Source organism: Myotis brandtii, unplaced genomic scaffold (assembly GCF_000412655.1).
Source record: "Myotis brandtii unplaced genomic scaffold, ASM41265v1 scaffold268, whole genome shotgun sequence".
Taxonomy (NCBI): Eukaryota; Metazoa; Chordata; class Mammalia; order Chiroptera; family Vespertilionidae; genus Myotis; species Myotis brandtii.
In genome coordinates, this window is record NW_005360187.1 from 1895420 (window position 1) to 1911615 (window position 16196).

The 16196-nt window shown below is 44.6% G+C and overlaps 1 protein-coding gene across 7 annotated transcripts in view; it reads right to left on the bottom strand.

Annotated features, from left to right (window-relative positions):
- Positions 1–16196, bottom strand: part of ARHGEF3 (Rho guanine nucleotide exchange factor (GEF) 3) — a 66322-nt gene that overhangs the window by 33059 nt on the left and 17067 nt on the right. For 2 of the 7 annotated variants that reach the window (XM_014541344.1, XM_014541349.1), the window contains exons 2-3: positions 9764–9871; positions 9610–9675 (exon numbers count right to left, since the gene is read on the bottom strand). In XM_014541344.1, the coding sequence (XP_014396830.1) occupies positions 9610–9675; positions 9764–9871 (174 nt within the window). Of the gene's footprint in view, positions 1–8588; positions 8625–9609; positions 9676–9763; positions 9872–10830; positions 11440–16196 lie in introns of those variants that run through there. The other 5 variants (XM_014541348.1, XM_014541347.1, XM_014541345.1 and 2 more) reach the window with 5 other exon arrangements.

Sequence of the window (16196 nt, forward strand, 5' to 3'; positions counted from 1 at the left end):
GGGGGGAGGGGGGTAAGGAGGGGATAAGGACACATATGTAATCCCTTAATCAATAAAGAAAATAATAAAAAAAGAAAAAGAAAAAGCTGTGGAACATTTATACAACGGAATACTATGCAGCTATAGAAAAGAAAGAACTCTTACCATCTGCAACGGCATGGATGGACCTAGAGAGCATTATGCTAAGTGAAATAAGCCAGTCAGAGAACGTTAAGTATCACATGCTCTCACTCATATGTGGAATCTAATGAACAACATAAATTGATGAACAAAAATAGACCCAGAGACATAAAAACATCAAAAAGACTGTCAAGCCTCAGAGGGAAGGAAGGGGAGGGGAGTGGGAATAGATCAACCAATGAACTCATATGTGTATATGCATAACCCATAGACACAGACAATAGGGTGGTGAAGGCCTGGGGGGGGGGGGGTCATGGGGGGAAAAAGGGGACATATGTAACACTTTCATAATAAAGATGCCAAAACAATAATAAATAAAAACATGGTAAAAAGGCAAACCCTATAGACCCAGTGCAAGGAAAAAGCTTTCTGTAGCTGGGAGAGATTCTGAGTAGATGAATGAAAAGCTGAAGAAAATATTTGACTCAAGTGTGGGGACAATATTGCACAATTTGCTTAATGTAAGCCAAAAATTAGGAAGCCTTCCAGAGACTTGGGGCAGCAGCCCAACCTCTTCATTGGGCACCATAAAAAGAGTTTAGTACAATAATATTCGTGATAAAATATTCCACGAGCCTAAATGGCAATGATGACCCTCCCTGCCACACCGGGAAACAGAGAGGGAGGGTCAGCAGTGAAGTGGGGTGACCCCGACGGACAATCTGGCCGTTATGTTGAATCCTGGCAAACTGCAGGCTTCATTATGACCAAACTGACTTTCTGCAAAGGCCTACTGCAGGAGAGGCACTGCGAGAACGGTGCGGAACCCCAGCTCCCGCACTTCCTGGCCATGTGACATCGGGCACATTGTTCAGCCTGCAGGTTCCTCCCCTATTAAGTCGTGAGGAAGCCTACCTTGCATCATGATGGAGGAGAGGAAATGAAGCGATGAATGTAAAGTACTTTACATGGAAGCTGGCTCATTGTAAATACTCCACTCACGGAGTTGTTACCACTAAGTAAAAATTGACACGTTTTCAATTATAATAGTCAACTATTACAATGGTTTAACTACTACTGTGGGAGAAGTAAAGATTGGCAGAAGGCCAGGAGTTCTCCTTGACATGGAATACAGGTCACCTCTCAGCTATACCCTTACCTTCCAGATGGAAAGGCAGTATGGTTTTTGGTTGCCTCCTCCAAAACACACACACACACACACACACACACACACACACACACACGCACACACACACACACACACACAAGCTTGTTTCTGTATTTGCCAAATAACTTAGGACCAAGGACTTTTGTCACTTATGGAAAGTGTGTGACCTTGGACCAGGGGACTAAGTGTGAGGTCCGTGGAGAAGAAAATCATGGTTTCCAGCTCATGGAAAGTAAGCAAATATGCTTGGGTTCTCCTGCTAGTTATTTCCCAAAGCGAGATGCCATCAATCTTCTCTCAGTCCCTCCTCCGATCTGAAATGCCCTTTCTCCCCTCCATCCTCATCACCTCTGAGCCCTTCCAGGCCCAACACCCCCCGCCACCTGCCCTTCCTTCAACCCCTGTCCCAGGCCACGACTAAGCATCCTCTCTCTAATATACTCATCATATAAGATTTTCAGATCTTAAATATTTTTATCTGGTTGCAAAGGTAACATAATACAGGGTGGGGTAAAGATTTGTGATCAGGATGTCTAAAGCAGTTTATAATGGTGGAAAATGAAAACAACTAAAATATCCAATAACAAAAGAATGATTAAATAAACTGGTATATCCTTTTACTGAAACAGTGTATATACCCAGGAAGAATCGGGTTTGTGAAAAATATTTAATGACATGAATATGTATTCTCATACTATAAGGTTATCTTATACTGTTAAGACAAAAGCAAGTTAAAAATAGTGCTTATAGTATGATTATGGTTTTGTTTTATTTATTTATTTATTTTTAAATATATTTTATTGATTTATTGCAGAGAGGAAGGGAGAGAGATAGAGAGTTAGAAACATCGATGAGAGAGAAACATCGATCAGCTGCCTCCTGCACATCTCCTATTGGGGATGTGCCCGCAACCCAGGTACATGCCCTTGACCGGAATCGAACCTGGGACCCTTCAGTCCGCAGGCTGACGCTCTATCCACTGAGCCAAACCGGTTTCGGCATGGTTTTGTTTTAAAAAAAATACGCATGCAAGTATATAGTAAAAGAAAAGATTGCCTGAGTATATGCCAACATGTTAGTAGAAGTTTTGTGGTGATGGGAGATGGAATTACGAGGGACTTTTATTCCCTTTTCTGTGCTTCTCTATATTTTTCTATTTTTTAAAATGATGTTATGTAACCAGAAAAGAAAGCACAATAGAAGGTAGGTATTTAAAGAAAAAAGAGCCCTAGCTGGTTTGGCTCAGTGGATGGAGTGTTGGCCTGCGGACTGAAGGGTCCCAGGTTCGATTCCGGTCAAGGGCATGTACCTTGGTTGCGGGCACATCCCCAGTGGGGGGTGTGCAGGAGGCAGCTGATCGATGTTTCTCTCTCATCGATGTTTCTCTCTATCCCTCTCCCCTCTCTGTAAAAATCAATATATTAAAAAAAAAAAGAAAAAAGAACAAGTGCCTTCAGAAATCATTCTCCATATAGAGTTATATAATAATGTAAAAATATTCACAGCCTAAATATCCATTAATAGGAGACTGGTTATATAAAATAAATCACATCTACACACTGGAATAATATATGCACAGTCCATTAAATTACAATCATATTTCCAAGAATAACTGTGATATAATATTTCCCTTAAGCCATAACAAAATTCTCATCCAGCTAAATTACAAAGGGAAAATAAGAATGAAAGAGATAAAACACACCAGGAAAAATGCAAAAAAAAATAATAAATAAAATTTAAAAACCACAAAGCATTAAAAGAAATAAACAGGATTATTTAACTTTAATAAAAGGTATAATTCCCCCAAGAGGCTGTAACAATGATAAAGAGGAACCTTTAAGTACACAACTGTATAGCTTGGAAATATGTGAGGCCAAGACCAATAGAGATGCACAAAAAACCAATCACCCACAGTCTTTTTGGGGGTTCTCATCCAAAAGTGAACAGATCACACAAAGATAAGGCTGGATAGACTGGGAGTAACCCCAAATTAGTCTCAGAGTGTATAGCTTATGTAGTTATACCTGGAATGAAATTGAAAGGGAATTATTAAAATCTTAACAGGGGTTATTTTAGAGTGAGAGGCTATATGCATTCTTTTCTCTCTCTCCTTTTCTGTATTTTTCCATAATGAACATCCAGGAAAAATGCAAAAAAAAATAATAAATAAAATTTAAAAACCACAAAGCATTAAAAGAAATAAACAGGATTATTTAACTTTAATAAAAGGTAAAATTCCCCTAAGAGGCTGTAACAATGATAAAGAGGAACCTTTAAGTACCCAACTGTATAGCTTGGAAATATGTGAGGCCAAGACCAATTGAGATGCACAAAAAACCAATCACCCACAGTCTTTGTGGGAGGTCTCATCCAAAAGTGAACAGATCACACAAAGATATGGCTGGATAGACTGGGAGTAACCCCAAATTAGTCTCAGAGTGTGTAGTTTATGTAGTTATACCTGGAATGAAATTGAAAGGGAATTATTAAAATCTTAACAGGGGTTATTTTAGAGTGAGAGGCTATATGCATTCTTTTCTCTCTCTCCTTTTCTGTATTTTTCCATAATGAACATACACTTTTATAATGGAAAAAAAAGGAAGTTCATGTTCAAAGAGGAGGCAGGGCCCAATCACACTGTAATGAACACGGCATTCCACAGCACACGCTAGACTCAGATGAGTCCGCCAGGTGTGCACAGCTGTGACGGGAGGTGACTGGCCAAGGGGCGGAAGGCGAGCTCGCCTTCCTCACTCCGCAGGGGTGCATGCAGGTCCCTCTTGGAGCTGGGCCGGATTTTCCTCCGGGCAGGCCAGCGGAGGATTTATGGGCCCAGAGGGATCCAGACATCTGTGCTCCATCTACCAGCAGTGCTAGCCTCCCTGGTCAGCAGCAGACGGAGCGCCATGCAGTCGGCTGTCCCTCTCTGATTTCCACAAATGCCGCCTTTGTGCTGAGGCCCGAGCCCCCAGTCCATGTGGGGCACAAGGGAGGCAGGAGAGAACAAGGCGTGCAGTGTCTTGCTGAGCTGCTGCAAGCACCACTCCACTGGTGATTGGGGTTTAACCTTTTTGGAAGAGGCTGCCAGCCCTACACTCTCCCGATATCCTCCCGAGGAGCCAGAGGAAGGACTGCTAAGTGCTCCACTATTGATTAAAGCATCGTGTTTGGGTATTTGGGCCTCACTCATCCCTTCTCCTATAATGAAAGGAGCCCAACATGAGAGACACAACTGGACATCCAAAGGGATATATATAGCTCTAAGGTGCCAGGAACCAGCGGCGATGGGTACTGTAGCAGAGAATCAGGCTGTTAAATCATAGCCTTGAATTGCTTTTGGAAGGAGAAAAGGTATAAATATATACACACATGGGTAAGAAATGAATGCTGAGAGGCAGCCCCTACACTCCTTGTTCTCTGTTCCTCTCCTTTTAGAATGGGCATCAAGGCCACAGTAGGCAAAATGAGGAAGGATATGAGGTTGGGCCACTGAATGCCCCCTTTGGGACTTCCCTGTCCCCCTCCTCCTCCCTGCTCCTCAGGCTACATCAGCATCCTTTCCCATTCTAGCTGGTGCGGGAAGCAATAATGACATGAGGTTATTGAGATGCTAGGAGTGGAAATAATTAGTCGGCTGTCCCTCTCTGATTTCCACAAATGCCGCCTTTGTGCTGAGGCCCGAGCCCCCAGTCCATGTGGGGCACAAGGGAGGCAGGAGAGAACAAGGCGTGCAGTGTCTCGCTGAGCTGCTGCGAGCACCACTCCACTGGTGATTGGGGTTTTAACCTTTTTGGAAGAGGCTGCCAGCCGCACACTCTCCTGATATCCTCCCGAGGAGCCAGAGGAAGGACTGCTAAGTGCTCCACTATTGATTAAAGCATCGTGTTTGGGTATTTGGGCCTCACTCATCCCTTCTCCTATAATGAAAGGAGCCCAACATGAGAGACACAACTGGACATCCAAAGGGATATATATAGCTCTAAGGTGCCAGGAACCAGCGGCGATGGGTACTGTAGCAGAGAATCAGGCTGTTAAATCATAGCCTTGAATTGCTTTTGGAAGGAGAAAAGGTATAAATATATACACACATGGGTAAGAAATGAATGCTGAGAGGCAGCCCCTACACTCCTTGTTCTCTGTTCCTCTCCTTTTAGAATGGGCATCAAGGCCACAGTAGGCAAAATGAGGAAGGATATGAGGTTGGGCCACTGAATGCCCCCTTTGGGACTTCCCTGTCCCCCTCCTCCTCCCTGCTCCTCAGGCTACATCAGCATCCTTTCCCATTCTAGCTGGTGCGGGAAGCAATAATGACATGAGGTTATTGAGATGCTAGGAGTGGAAATAATTTTGCAGAACTTGCACTGCATGCACCAAGGTGACTGCTGGAAATATCTGGTTGTGCTTCACAGACCCCCCTGCAAACATGGCTGTCTAACTCTGCATACGACCGCAGGAGCCTATTTCCATTTGCTGACCCCTCAAGGACACACTCACAGCATAAGCACATTGCTCAAGTTCTCTCTGTGTCTATGTGCATGACTATTATGCATAACTCTGCTGGGTTGTTTCTGTCCATAAATGGAGCCTGGAGGTAGCTATTCACCAGGATATTTTAAAAAAGCAAATAAAAATGATTTTGCTACAAAAAATATTTGAGGTTTTAGAAACTAATCTCCACATGTCAGATTCCTCCCTGGGGTCTGGCTTTCTCATCCTTGCTTGGCCTCGTCTGTTGCATTTCAGACATGGCTTGATTTCTTTCTGCCCCAGTTCTCTAGGTCAGTGCAAATTGTCAAGGCGATCAAATATTTCCTGCAGCGTTCCATGCGTAGGTTCTGCATAGAGCAGAAACAGGAGAAAAGAAATAAAGGTTGCCTGGGAAGCCAAAGAAAAGATTTTGAAGGTATGACAATGGGGGCATTTGCGGATTACCGCTGGCTGGCTACTCAGGCACAGCTGAAGGTATGACAATGGGGTATGACAATGGGGACATTTGCGGATTACCGCTGGCTGGCTACTCAGGCACAGCTCCTTACTGCCATGTGGAAACAGAGGCCCAGCACACCAAGCCTTCCACTTCCTCAAGAGGAGTCAGAAGGCCAGGTCCTTACATAGATTGTTTTGATTTTTAATTGTTAGCTCAAAACACTGTGCAGCCAAACAAAACACAACTTGGGGGCCAGATGTAGGCCATGAAGTTGTCAGAAAGCAACTCTATCTAGAATGTAAGCAACATGAGCTCAGGAAGTAGGGCCTGGTGCATGACGAGGGGATGAGTGAGGTCCTTCCTTGGGCAGAGGGTGGACTGTCCTAGGAGAGACAATGGGAAGAGATGCTGGCAACATGGCGGGGGGGTCCTCATCATTAAGGGGGGGAAATAACTATAGAGTGAATGAACTTGAGCCACAGTCGCTGGGATGGAAAGGAAAGGGTGAAATAGCAGTAGACAAGCAAAAGAATTTCCAAAAAGCAGAACTCAGCAAAAGACCAGATGTGCAGGACTAGGGCAGTGATGAATCTTCCAGAGGAAGCCTGCCATGAACTTGGCCAGAGGGCTGAGGGGCTGGTCACGGGGGAGAGAAGGTAAACACATTTTTCTCCACTAGCTTCAAAGCCCTTCATCTGCCTCCTCCAGACAACCTTCTTTTTTCCTCCTCTATTCTCCCACAAAGGGGATCTGGGGTACCCAGAGGCCCCAGCACCAACAGAACCAGAGCCAAACCTATAGGTAATTATGTGCTGAGGTATTCATTCAGAAGACACTGTGAGCAGAGTTAACAGAGGAATGGGCCCGTCAGGGGAGAAGCACCGGAGAGGGACGGCATCTCTAGGGAAGTGGCGAGAACAGCTTGGGCTACTCGGTGTCATAGCACATTGGCTGAATGGTGTGGAAGCAACGACAGGAGGGGATGAGAGAGACTCAAATCGTTCTCAAGTCATAGATTATCAAAGCATGGGACAAGCCTTGGGTTCCAGTCCACAATTTTCCTAATGACTCACAAAGTCAAGAAAAAAATACTACAAAGAAAAGTGTTCCCGACAAGTGAGAAAAGGCAGACTCAAGTCTACTTCTCGGCTAAACAAGATGAGCCTTCTCATGGCGTGACTTTTGCGGGCGTCAGTCTACAAGAGGACGTTTATGATGATCAAATTGGGTTGGAGGCCTGGGCAAATCTCAGTTTTCACTTTAAAAGATAAACTTTATCAGGAGTTTAAGAACAAGAACAACTACCACCACTTGTTAACCAAAGAATTATTACAGTAGATAATATTTACTTCCTGGCTAACTAATTAGTAAATTAGTGATTGCTAACTAAGGATCAAGGCACTATACCAAGCCCTTTAAATGCACTATCTTGCCCTAACCGGTTTGGCTCAGTGGATAGAGTGTCGGCCTGCGGACTGAAGGGTCCCAGGTTCAATTCTGGTCAAGGGCATGTACCTTGGTCACGGGCACATCCCCAGTAGGGGGTGTGCAAGAGGCGGCTTCTCTCTCATTGATGTTTCTAACTCTCTATCCCTCTCCCTTCCTCTTTGTAAAAAATCAATAAAATATATTTTTAAAAAATGTACTATCTTGTAAATATTTACAACAATTCTATAAAGAGCTGGTGGCATCAACTCCAGTTTATCCATTAGGAATAAAAGCAAGACCTAGAGATGTCATGTCATCTGCCCAAGGTGACAAAGTACTTGAGTGACAAAGCGGAAGTCAGAGCGGAGACACTTCATTTCCAGGGCCCCTGTTCTAAGCCAGGGGTCGGCAAACATTTCCTACAAAGGACCAGATAGCAAATACTTTTGACCTTGTGGGCAATATGGTCTCTGTCACAACCACTAGACTCTGCCACTAAAGTACAAAAGCAGCCGTAGACAAAAGCAGGACATAAACATTGGGCATACCTGTGTCCCAACACAACTTTATTCACGGACACTGAAATTAGAATTTCATATCATTTTCATGTGTGGGGGAATATAATTCCTCTTTTAATTTTCCCCCAGCCATTCAAAAAAGTAAAAAACATTCCTAGCTCGTGGGCCGTAAGAAGACAGAAGGTGGGCTGAATCTTTTCCCATGGGCTATAATTTGCAGATCCCGACCTACACCACAAGGCTCTCTTGCCTTTGGACTCACATCCTTAGAAGCCCGGAGACACATTAGAATGAAACCTGTCAGAGGGCGTCTGGACGGGGCACACAACTCGGAAATACAATTGTGAGAAAAGACTGGACAGAGATGACTCTTCAAGTTACCCCTCTCAAAGGACACCGCCTCACCCCAGTTTACAAGTTGAAATACCTCTTTCTTCCTTTCGGTCCACTGCCTTGCTCCCTTCTGTTGAAATAAACCTTGATTCAGGTCAGTCTGAAACCAGGGCAGATTCTCGGTAAAACAGCAATGCCCTTCCCACACATGGTTTTCTGCAAACAGGAGCCCACTGTGCCCTTCTTACCTGCAGGGTTTGGCTGAAGCGCTTTAGCGGTGTAGCCTTCACGGGCGGGATGAGGTTTTTCTCTCATTGATGTTTCTAACTCTATCCCTCTCCCTTCCTCTTTGTAAAAAATCAATAAAATGTATTTTTTAAAAATGTACTATCTTGTAAATATTTACAACAATGCTATAAAGGAGCTGGTGGCATCAACTCCAGTTTATCCATTAGAAATAAAAGCAAGACCTTAGAGATGTCACGTCATCTGCCCAAGGTGACAAAGTACTTGAGTGACAGAGCGGAAGTCAGAGCTGAGACACTTCATTTCCGGGGCCCCTGTTCTAAGCCAGGGGTCGGCAAACATTTCCTACAAAGGACCAGATAGCAAATACTTTTGACCTTGTGGGCAATATGGTCTCTGTCACAACCACTAGACTCTGCCACTAAAGTACAAAAGCAGCCGTAGACAAAAGCAGGACATAAACATTGGGCATACCTGTGTCCCAACACAACTTTATTCACGGACACTGAAATTAGAATTTCATATCATTTTCATGTGTGGGGGAATATAATTCCTCTTTTAATTTTTCCCCAGCCATTCAAAAAAGTAAAAAACATTCCTAGCTCGTGGGCCATAAGAAGACAGAAGGTGGGCTGAATCTTTTCCCATGGGCTATAATTTGCAGATCCCGACCTACACCACGAGGCTCTCTTGCCTTCGGACTCACATCCTTAGACCCGGAGACACGTTAGAATGAAACCTGTCAGAGGGCGTCTGGACGGGGCACACAACTCGGAAATACAATTGTGAGAAAAGACTGGACAGAGATGACTCTTCAAGTTACCCCTCTCAAAGGACACCGCCTCACCCCAGTTTACAAGTTGAAATACCTCTTTCTTCCTTTCGGTCCACTGCCTTGCTCCCTTCTGTTGAAATAAACCTTGATTCAGGTCAGTCTGAAACCAGGGCAGATTCTCGGTAAAACAGCAATGCCCTTCCCACACATGGTTTTCTGCAAACAGGAGCCCACTGTGCCCTTCTTACCTGCAGGGTTTGGCTGAAGCGCTTTAGCGGTGTAGCCTTCACGGGCGGGATGAGGTTTGCTAGTGATGTGACTCTGGAAAGGGGTTTGACCCGTTTATTACTTGGCTCCTGTAGATAAAAAAAAAGAAAAGAAAAGAAGGAAGAAATGAAAATGTCGTCAATTATGAAGAAAACATAACTCCACCACAAGTCCTCCCCACTCATGAGCTGCATACGGACCTGTGAAATGCAAACAGTGCCCTGTCTCACTCCAGCTGCGCGGAGGTGACCTGGCTTAGGCACCCAAAGGAGCAGTGGCAGCCAGATGTCAACAGAAGCAGCCTCTGAGCGCACAGCTCATGGGCCCAGATCTGCTCCCTGCCCCCCACTCCCAATATCTGCCAGTTTTTAACTCAGTAAGATCATTCTTCCCAAACCCTCCTGAGAGAAAAGCTGCCTCAGATTCCCCATCCAATGACCTTGTCAGGCGCTGCCTTTGATACTTCTGGCTTTTTCTTTTGAAAAACCTTTCCTTCACCTTGCCTAAAGCCACTCTCCACCTTTCTTTATGCAATGGATTTTCTAAAGCATAGTTAATTAAATTTTTAAAAAAATTTAAAGAAGTTCTTCTATTCCTGGGCTCTTAAAAAAGCATATTTGATTTCTTTATGCAATGGATTTTCTAAAGCATAAGGAATCTTTTAGTTAATTAAACTTAAAAAAAATTTAAATTAGTTCTTCTATTCCTGGGCTCTTAAAAAAGCATATTTGCATCTTCAGTATATTTGAAATGTACACATTAATACTTACAAAGAATAATCAGACAGCAGAAGAAAAGGCACAAAGAGAAAACCCTGCCATGGGCATCGGTTTTTATATTATATACAACCGTAAGCTTTGAAAATCACCTCCATCACCTCCACATAAAACACTGTCAAAACTGCATGTTACCCCAAACCAAGCTGATGGGGGAGAGGGAGCCTATCCATTCCAGTGACTTTGCAGACAAGAATTACAGAAATCAAACAGCAGACTGAAAGACAGAGAGGACAGACAGAACATCCTGCAAGGACAAAGAGAACAGTTACCCTTGTCTTCCTAAGCTCCATCTGACCTGCGGTGGACGCTGGACAGCACATGAACACACCAGATTTTAACGGAAAAGGCCAAACGTGACAAACGTTGTGGCGAACCTCAATCATTTCCACAGGGAGTCTCAAGATGCTCATCTTTCTTTTTCAGCCATCGCTTTCTCTCAGAGTTTCGAGGGGTAAGCCAGAACTTCCGCTTCTCCAGGACGTCCCTGCAGGGTGTCCTGAACATAGTAGGTGCTTGGGAAAATCTCGTCTGGATTTGGAATTCTGCCAAATGTCATTTTATGCCCTTGCCAGCCTCGGAAATCAGAAGCCTTCTTTGACACAGACCCAACTTTTCTGGCATTTAAATACAAAAATAAGAACAATTCTACAATGTGGCCAGGAGTGATGGCACGGTTTCTCGAAGCAGTGAAGCACTTTTCCAAGACAGAGAATGAATCCAGGCGGCCGGCTACCTCGCCAGCTTCTCGGCTTGCTGAGCTGAGCAGGCAGCGGGAAACTCTCCCAACCCTGGGAAGGCTCAGTTCCAAAACGCAAAAGATAAATCTCTCAGTGAAAGAGAGCTCGCATTCTAATTCCTGGAGTGGCTGAGAGAAAGATCCAATAGCCCTCTGCTTCCAGGTGACAGTGCCCTTCAGGGTGCTCTCGTCCAAGTCCTGGCTCCTGAGCATCTGTCCTCAGAGGAGGATTTTAAAAATATGCTTTACGTAAGAGCTGCATCACTGGCATAATGAACACACACACACACACACACACACACACACACACACACACACACGCGCGCACACACACACTCTTGAGCACCCCCTGAATTCCTCTAAGTGGGTGCTGCCTTAGGCTGGCAATGCCAGCATAGTGATATTACCACCTTTGGTGGCATGAACGGCACTGCAGCAAGTGAGGTGAGAGATTTCCTGGGGTGGGGGCCAGGGCTTGGTCTCCAGTAACCCTGCACCCACCTCAGAACCTGGAGACTCCTGGGCCTCTGTTTCTTTAACGGCTAAAGCGGCTGGGTCACAGAGTCTATGTCAGAATGGGGAGATGGAAGGGCAAGTGCCAATTGGGTTCTCTCGCTTTAAAAGGGGGCAGGGAGCATTGCACGCTCGGCAGGATAGGAGAAGACTCAGCTCTGTTCCACTGCTGTGTCATCTTTTCTAAGGTTCTGCTGACTTTGCTGTCCTTTTACATGACCCAGTTGGATGGGCGTTTTCTGTGCAGCTACAGAACGCACGCATGATGCAAATGGATGCAAACGCCAGCTCCGCTGCAGGCTGTGCAGTGCTGCTAATGAGACTGCAATGAAAGCTCCCTTCCTAAGGCACTGACCATGTGGAAGTAAACATCGGGCTGCTCTCTGCCAGTCTCATTCCCAAGTAACGAACAACTGAACCAGAAACTATGGTTGCGTGAATTAGTGCTGCGATCCAGCAAAGCAGGCAGGTGCGATTTTAAAACCAGAACATTTACAGGCTACTGGGTCTATGGAGGTTTTATGCATGACCCACATGAGTAAAATATGAATTATGGTGTGCTCTTGGAGGGCTTCAGTGAGAATAGGCAATTAAAAAAAAATCTTGGCCTAATTTGATTTTTCTTTTCCATTTAGTCAGTATGTCTCCAGCTACCTTTAACTGCTGCCTAAAAAGAGCCCTCAGGGAAAATGTTTCCAGAGTCTAGTTAAATAGCTCTACTCAGAACTAGCAAATGCACTACCAGGGTTGCTTCCGGGCTTTACAGAGAGATGACAGAATACGACTTGCAGAGGCTTCCTAGTCTAACAACTCGATGGCCAGACCAAGCTGGGCAGGGTCAATGCTAAACCTAGGAGCAAGGTGTCCTGTTTCAAGTGCAGTCACCGCCCTCACCATGCAACTTCAAGACAGAGCAGAAGGGCAGCACACTAAATAAGTTTAAAAGAGAAGAAAAGTAAAAGGCATTGCATGTTTTGTGTAGGCAGCACTTTCTGAATAACAACACAGTTCTGTTGCATCTTTTCCAGCCTTATAGCTTTTTGTTTTTCTTGTCTTATTGCACTGGCTAGGACCACCTGTATATTGTTGATTACGGTGAGCTAGTGTGTACACTAGTCTAATTCCTGAATCAGAAGTGATTATTATGAAGCTTTCATCCTTAAGTATTATGTTTCTTGAGAGCATGGACAAGACACCCCTTTTCAAGTAGAGAAAGTTCCCTTCATGCTAAGTTTGCTGTGAATTGTTATCATGAATCCATATTAACTTTTATCAAATGTTTTTTTCTTTTTTCAGAGGACAAGGAAGGGAGAAAAAATAAAGGGAAAAAAGAAAAGAGGGTAAGAGGAAGGGGAGAATGAAGAAAGGCATGAAGGTCATATTTTTTTCATCAATCAGGGCATGTGCCCTGACTGAGAATCGAACCAGCAACCTTTCAGTGCATAGGATGATGCCCAACCAACTGAGCCACACTGGCCAGGGCTAGCACAATTTTTTTATTCCTTCAAAAATAATTCCATTCTAATAGGCATGACATACGGAAACCCCCACTCATTCTCCCTGCACCTCACTGTTGCAGCCTGAGTGGGGCTGGGAGCCACACCATAGTTGTAGCTGCCCCGAGACTATCTTCACTGGGCCATAAACACAGCCCAGAGGGCCCAGGAGCACAGCCACAGGTGTGGGACTTAGACTGTTCTACTGTAAGGCAGCACTGCTCCTGGCTGCTCTGCATCTGGCCAGGAGCAAAGGAGAGGAGAATCAAGTGTGCCAGCAGCAGATGCTTTTGCCCATGAGTTGCTGGAGTCATAAAAACATGCCTTTCCGGTACTTGGAAATGCCAGGGAAGGGTTATGGAGAGCTCCATCTGTGTAACAGGAGGTGTGCAGTTCCCAGGGGTCACATTTCACCCACCCAGTAACCCTCCAGGATGCTTTCATCACCTTCATGCTAAAAAGGAAGTTCCAACCTCAGAGTAATTGAGGAGCTCTAGCATTATTAAATAAGAACGAGCTAACAACAAAGTGATATGCCCTTCTCGGTGCATCACATCGGGGGTGCATTATGTCACTATATGCTATTACTGCTGATGTTAACTTTGACCTGTTGGATAAGGTGGTGTAATGGGTTGAACTGTGTCCCTCCCAAAAGATGTGCTGAAGTTCTACCCCCTGAACCTATGAATATAACCTTATATGGAAATAGGATCTTTGCTGAGGTAATCAAGTTAGGATGGAGCCACACTAGATTACAGTGGGACTTAAATCCAATCACTGGTGTCCTTATAAGAAAGGAAATTTAGACAGAGACACACAGGAAGAATGCCAGGCGATGACAAAGAGAGCAGCTAGAGTGATTTATCTACAACACACAGAACACCGAAGACTGACAGCCAACACCAGGAGCTAGGAAGGCAAGAAAGGATTCTCCCACGGGTTTCAGAGGGATCATGGCTGTGCTGAGACCTTAACTCTGGACTTCTAGTCCCCAGAGCCATGAAAAATAAATTTCTGTTATTCGAAGCCACCAGCACGTGGTACTTGGTTAGAGCAGCCCTGGGAAAGGAATACAGGTGTGTCTGTCGGATTTCTCGATTGTAAAGTTACTAGCACAGTAGCCACCCCCACCACCCTCGGGGAAAATGTTCCAAGACTCCCAGTGGATGCCTGAAAGGGACTGTACTGAACTATACATACGATGTGTTTTTCCTAAACATACATATCTATGATAAAGTTTTATGTTTTTATCATCTTAACTAAGCACTTATCATGCACTGTGGCCATAACTTTTGCAGTTTGAGCAAAACTAGCACAATGTTCTTTTTCCTTCTTTACAATTTCACAGAAGATTTGTTCTTACTGCAGAGTTTAGCAACCTCAGCATATAAGTTTTTTTCTTTCCTTACATAGAGAAATTTCACCTTTTCACTTAAAGGACGCACTTTATGGCTTCTCTTTGGCATATCTGAATTGCCAATATCACTACTCGTGTGCTTTGGGCCATTAGTAAGTAAAGTAGGGGTGACTTGAACACAAGCACTGCGGTTACCCTGAGAGGTGATCTGATAACTGAGATGCTACTAACTGGCTAATGGGCAGGGAGCATATACAGCATGAATTTGTTGGACAAAGGGATGATTCATGTCCTGAGCAGCACAGCACGAGATTTCATTACACCACCCAGAACAGTGTGCAATTTAAAACTTATGAACTGTTTGTCTCTGGAATTTTCCATTTAATATTTTGGAGGGTGGTAGACAGCAGGTAACTGAAATTGCACCGCGGATAAGGGAGAACTACTGCCCTTCCTTTGTAATGAATACATATATTGGACTATATGCATCCTTTTAAATCCAATTCTGCCAGTGTTTACCCAGCACCTGCGAAGCGGGCTTCACTGACAGGTGCACTAGGAAGAGCATCTCCCAGTGAGCAGGGGGAGCCAGAGGTTGATCCAGGCAGAGTGCCCGGGAGAGTCAGTGTTGGCTGCAGCGGGCAAGGAGTGGGGCATGTGGGCATCAGGCAGGGCATCCCCAGTGGCTGCAGGGCAGAGAGGCAGCAACGAGGAGGCCTGAGCAGAGCAGTGGGGCTGCAGAAACAGGAAGGGGAGCTTCTCTGGAGCCTGAAAGTGACTCTTCACCTTATATCAATTTATGTATGTATGTATGTATGTATGTATGTATTTATTTAGAAAATAGGAAAAAAACAATAAAGAAATAATGGTTTCTAACTCCAAAATTTCCATAAAAAATATTTTTTTCTGTTCTCTTTCCTCTGGCATCTGTTCCCAGAAACTGAAAAGAAAAAAATGAGTCCCAAATCTAATGGAAACCTGGCTTCACTGATTAGGCCAAAGCCATTTCAGATTTATCGACTTCTAACCCATAAGGTGAGCAAAAGATCTTCAAATCCAGACCTATAATTTTCCCCAAGAGATGCTTATCAGTGATTCCAACAAAGGACTACATGCGCTGTGGACGTTGATAAACCACCCGGAACAGCTCCCGAGGGAGCCTGATACCTTTGCCTTGGCTCCCCTCAAAGACGGAGGCCACTCCCCTCTGTTTATTTTCTCCAGGAGTCAGGCTGCCTTGCTCCAGCACCCAAGGGAGATCTGATTTCCTCTTTGATAATATGGCCCAACTCTCTCCCTACCGGACCCTTTAAGGAAAACATCCCAATTTCCTTCCTTCTTTAAAAGAAAAAAAAACAAGTGCTGGTTTGGGGGGTGGCGGGTGGCGGGAGGGGTATCTTTATTTGCTAATGGGAAATAAGGAGAGCCTGGCTAAATAACATCTCAGAGCACGCGGAGTTAGTTCAGTCCCATGGCCATGTTGCTGCAGACAGGGTGTTGGATTGCTGTGTGTAAGATCTAATAATTTCTTTA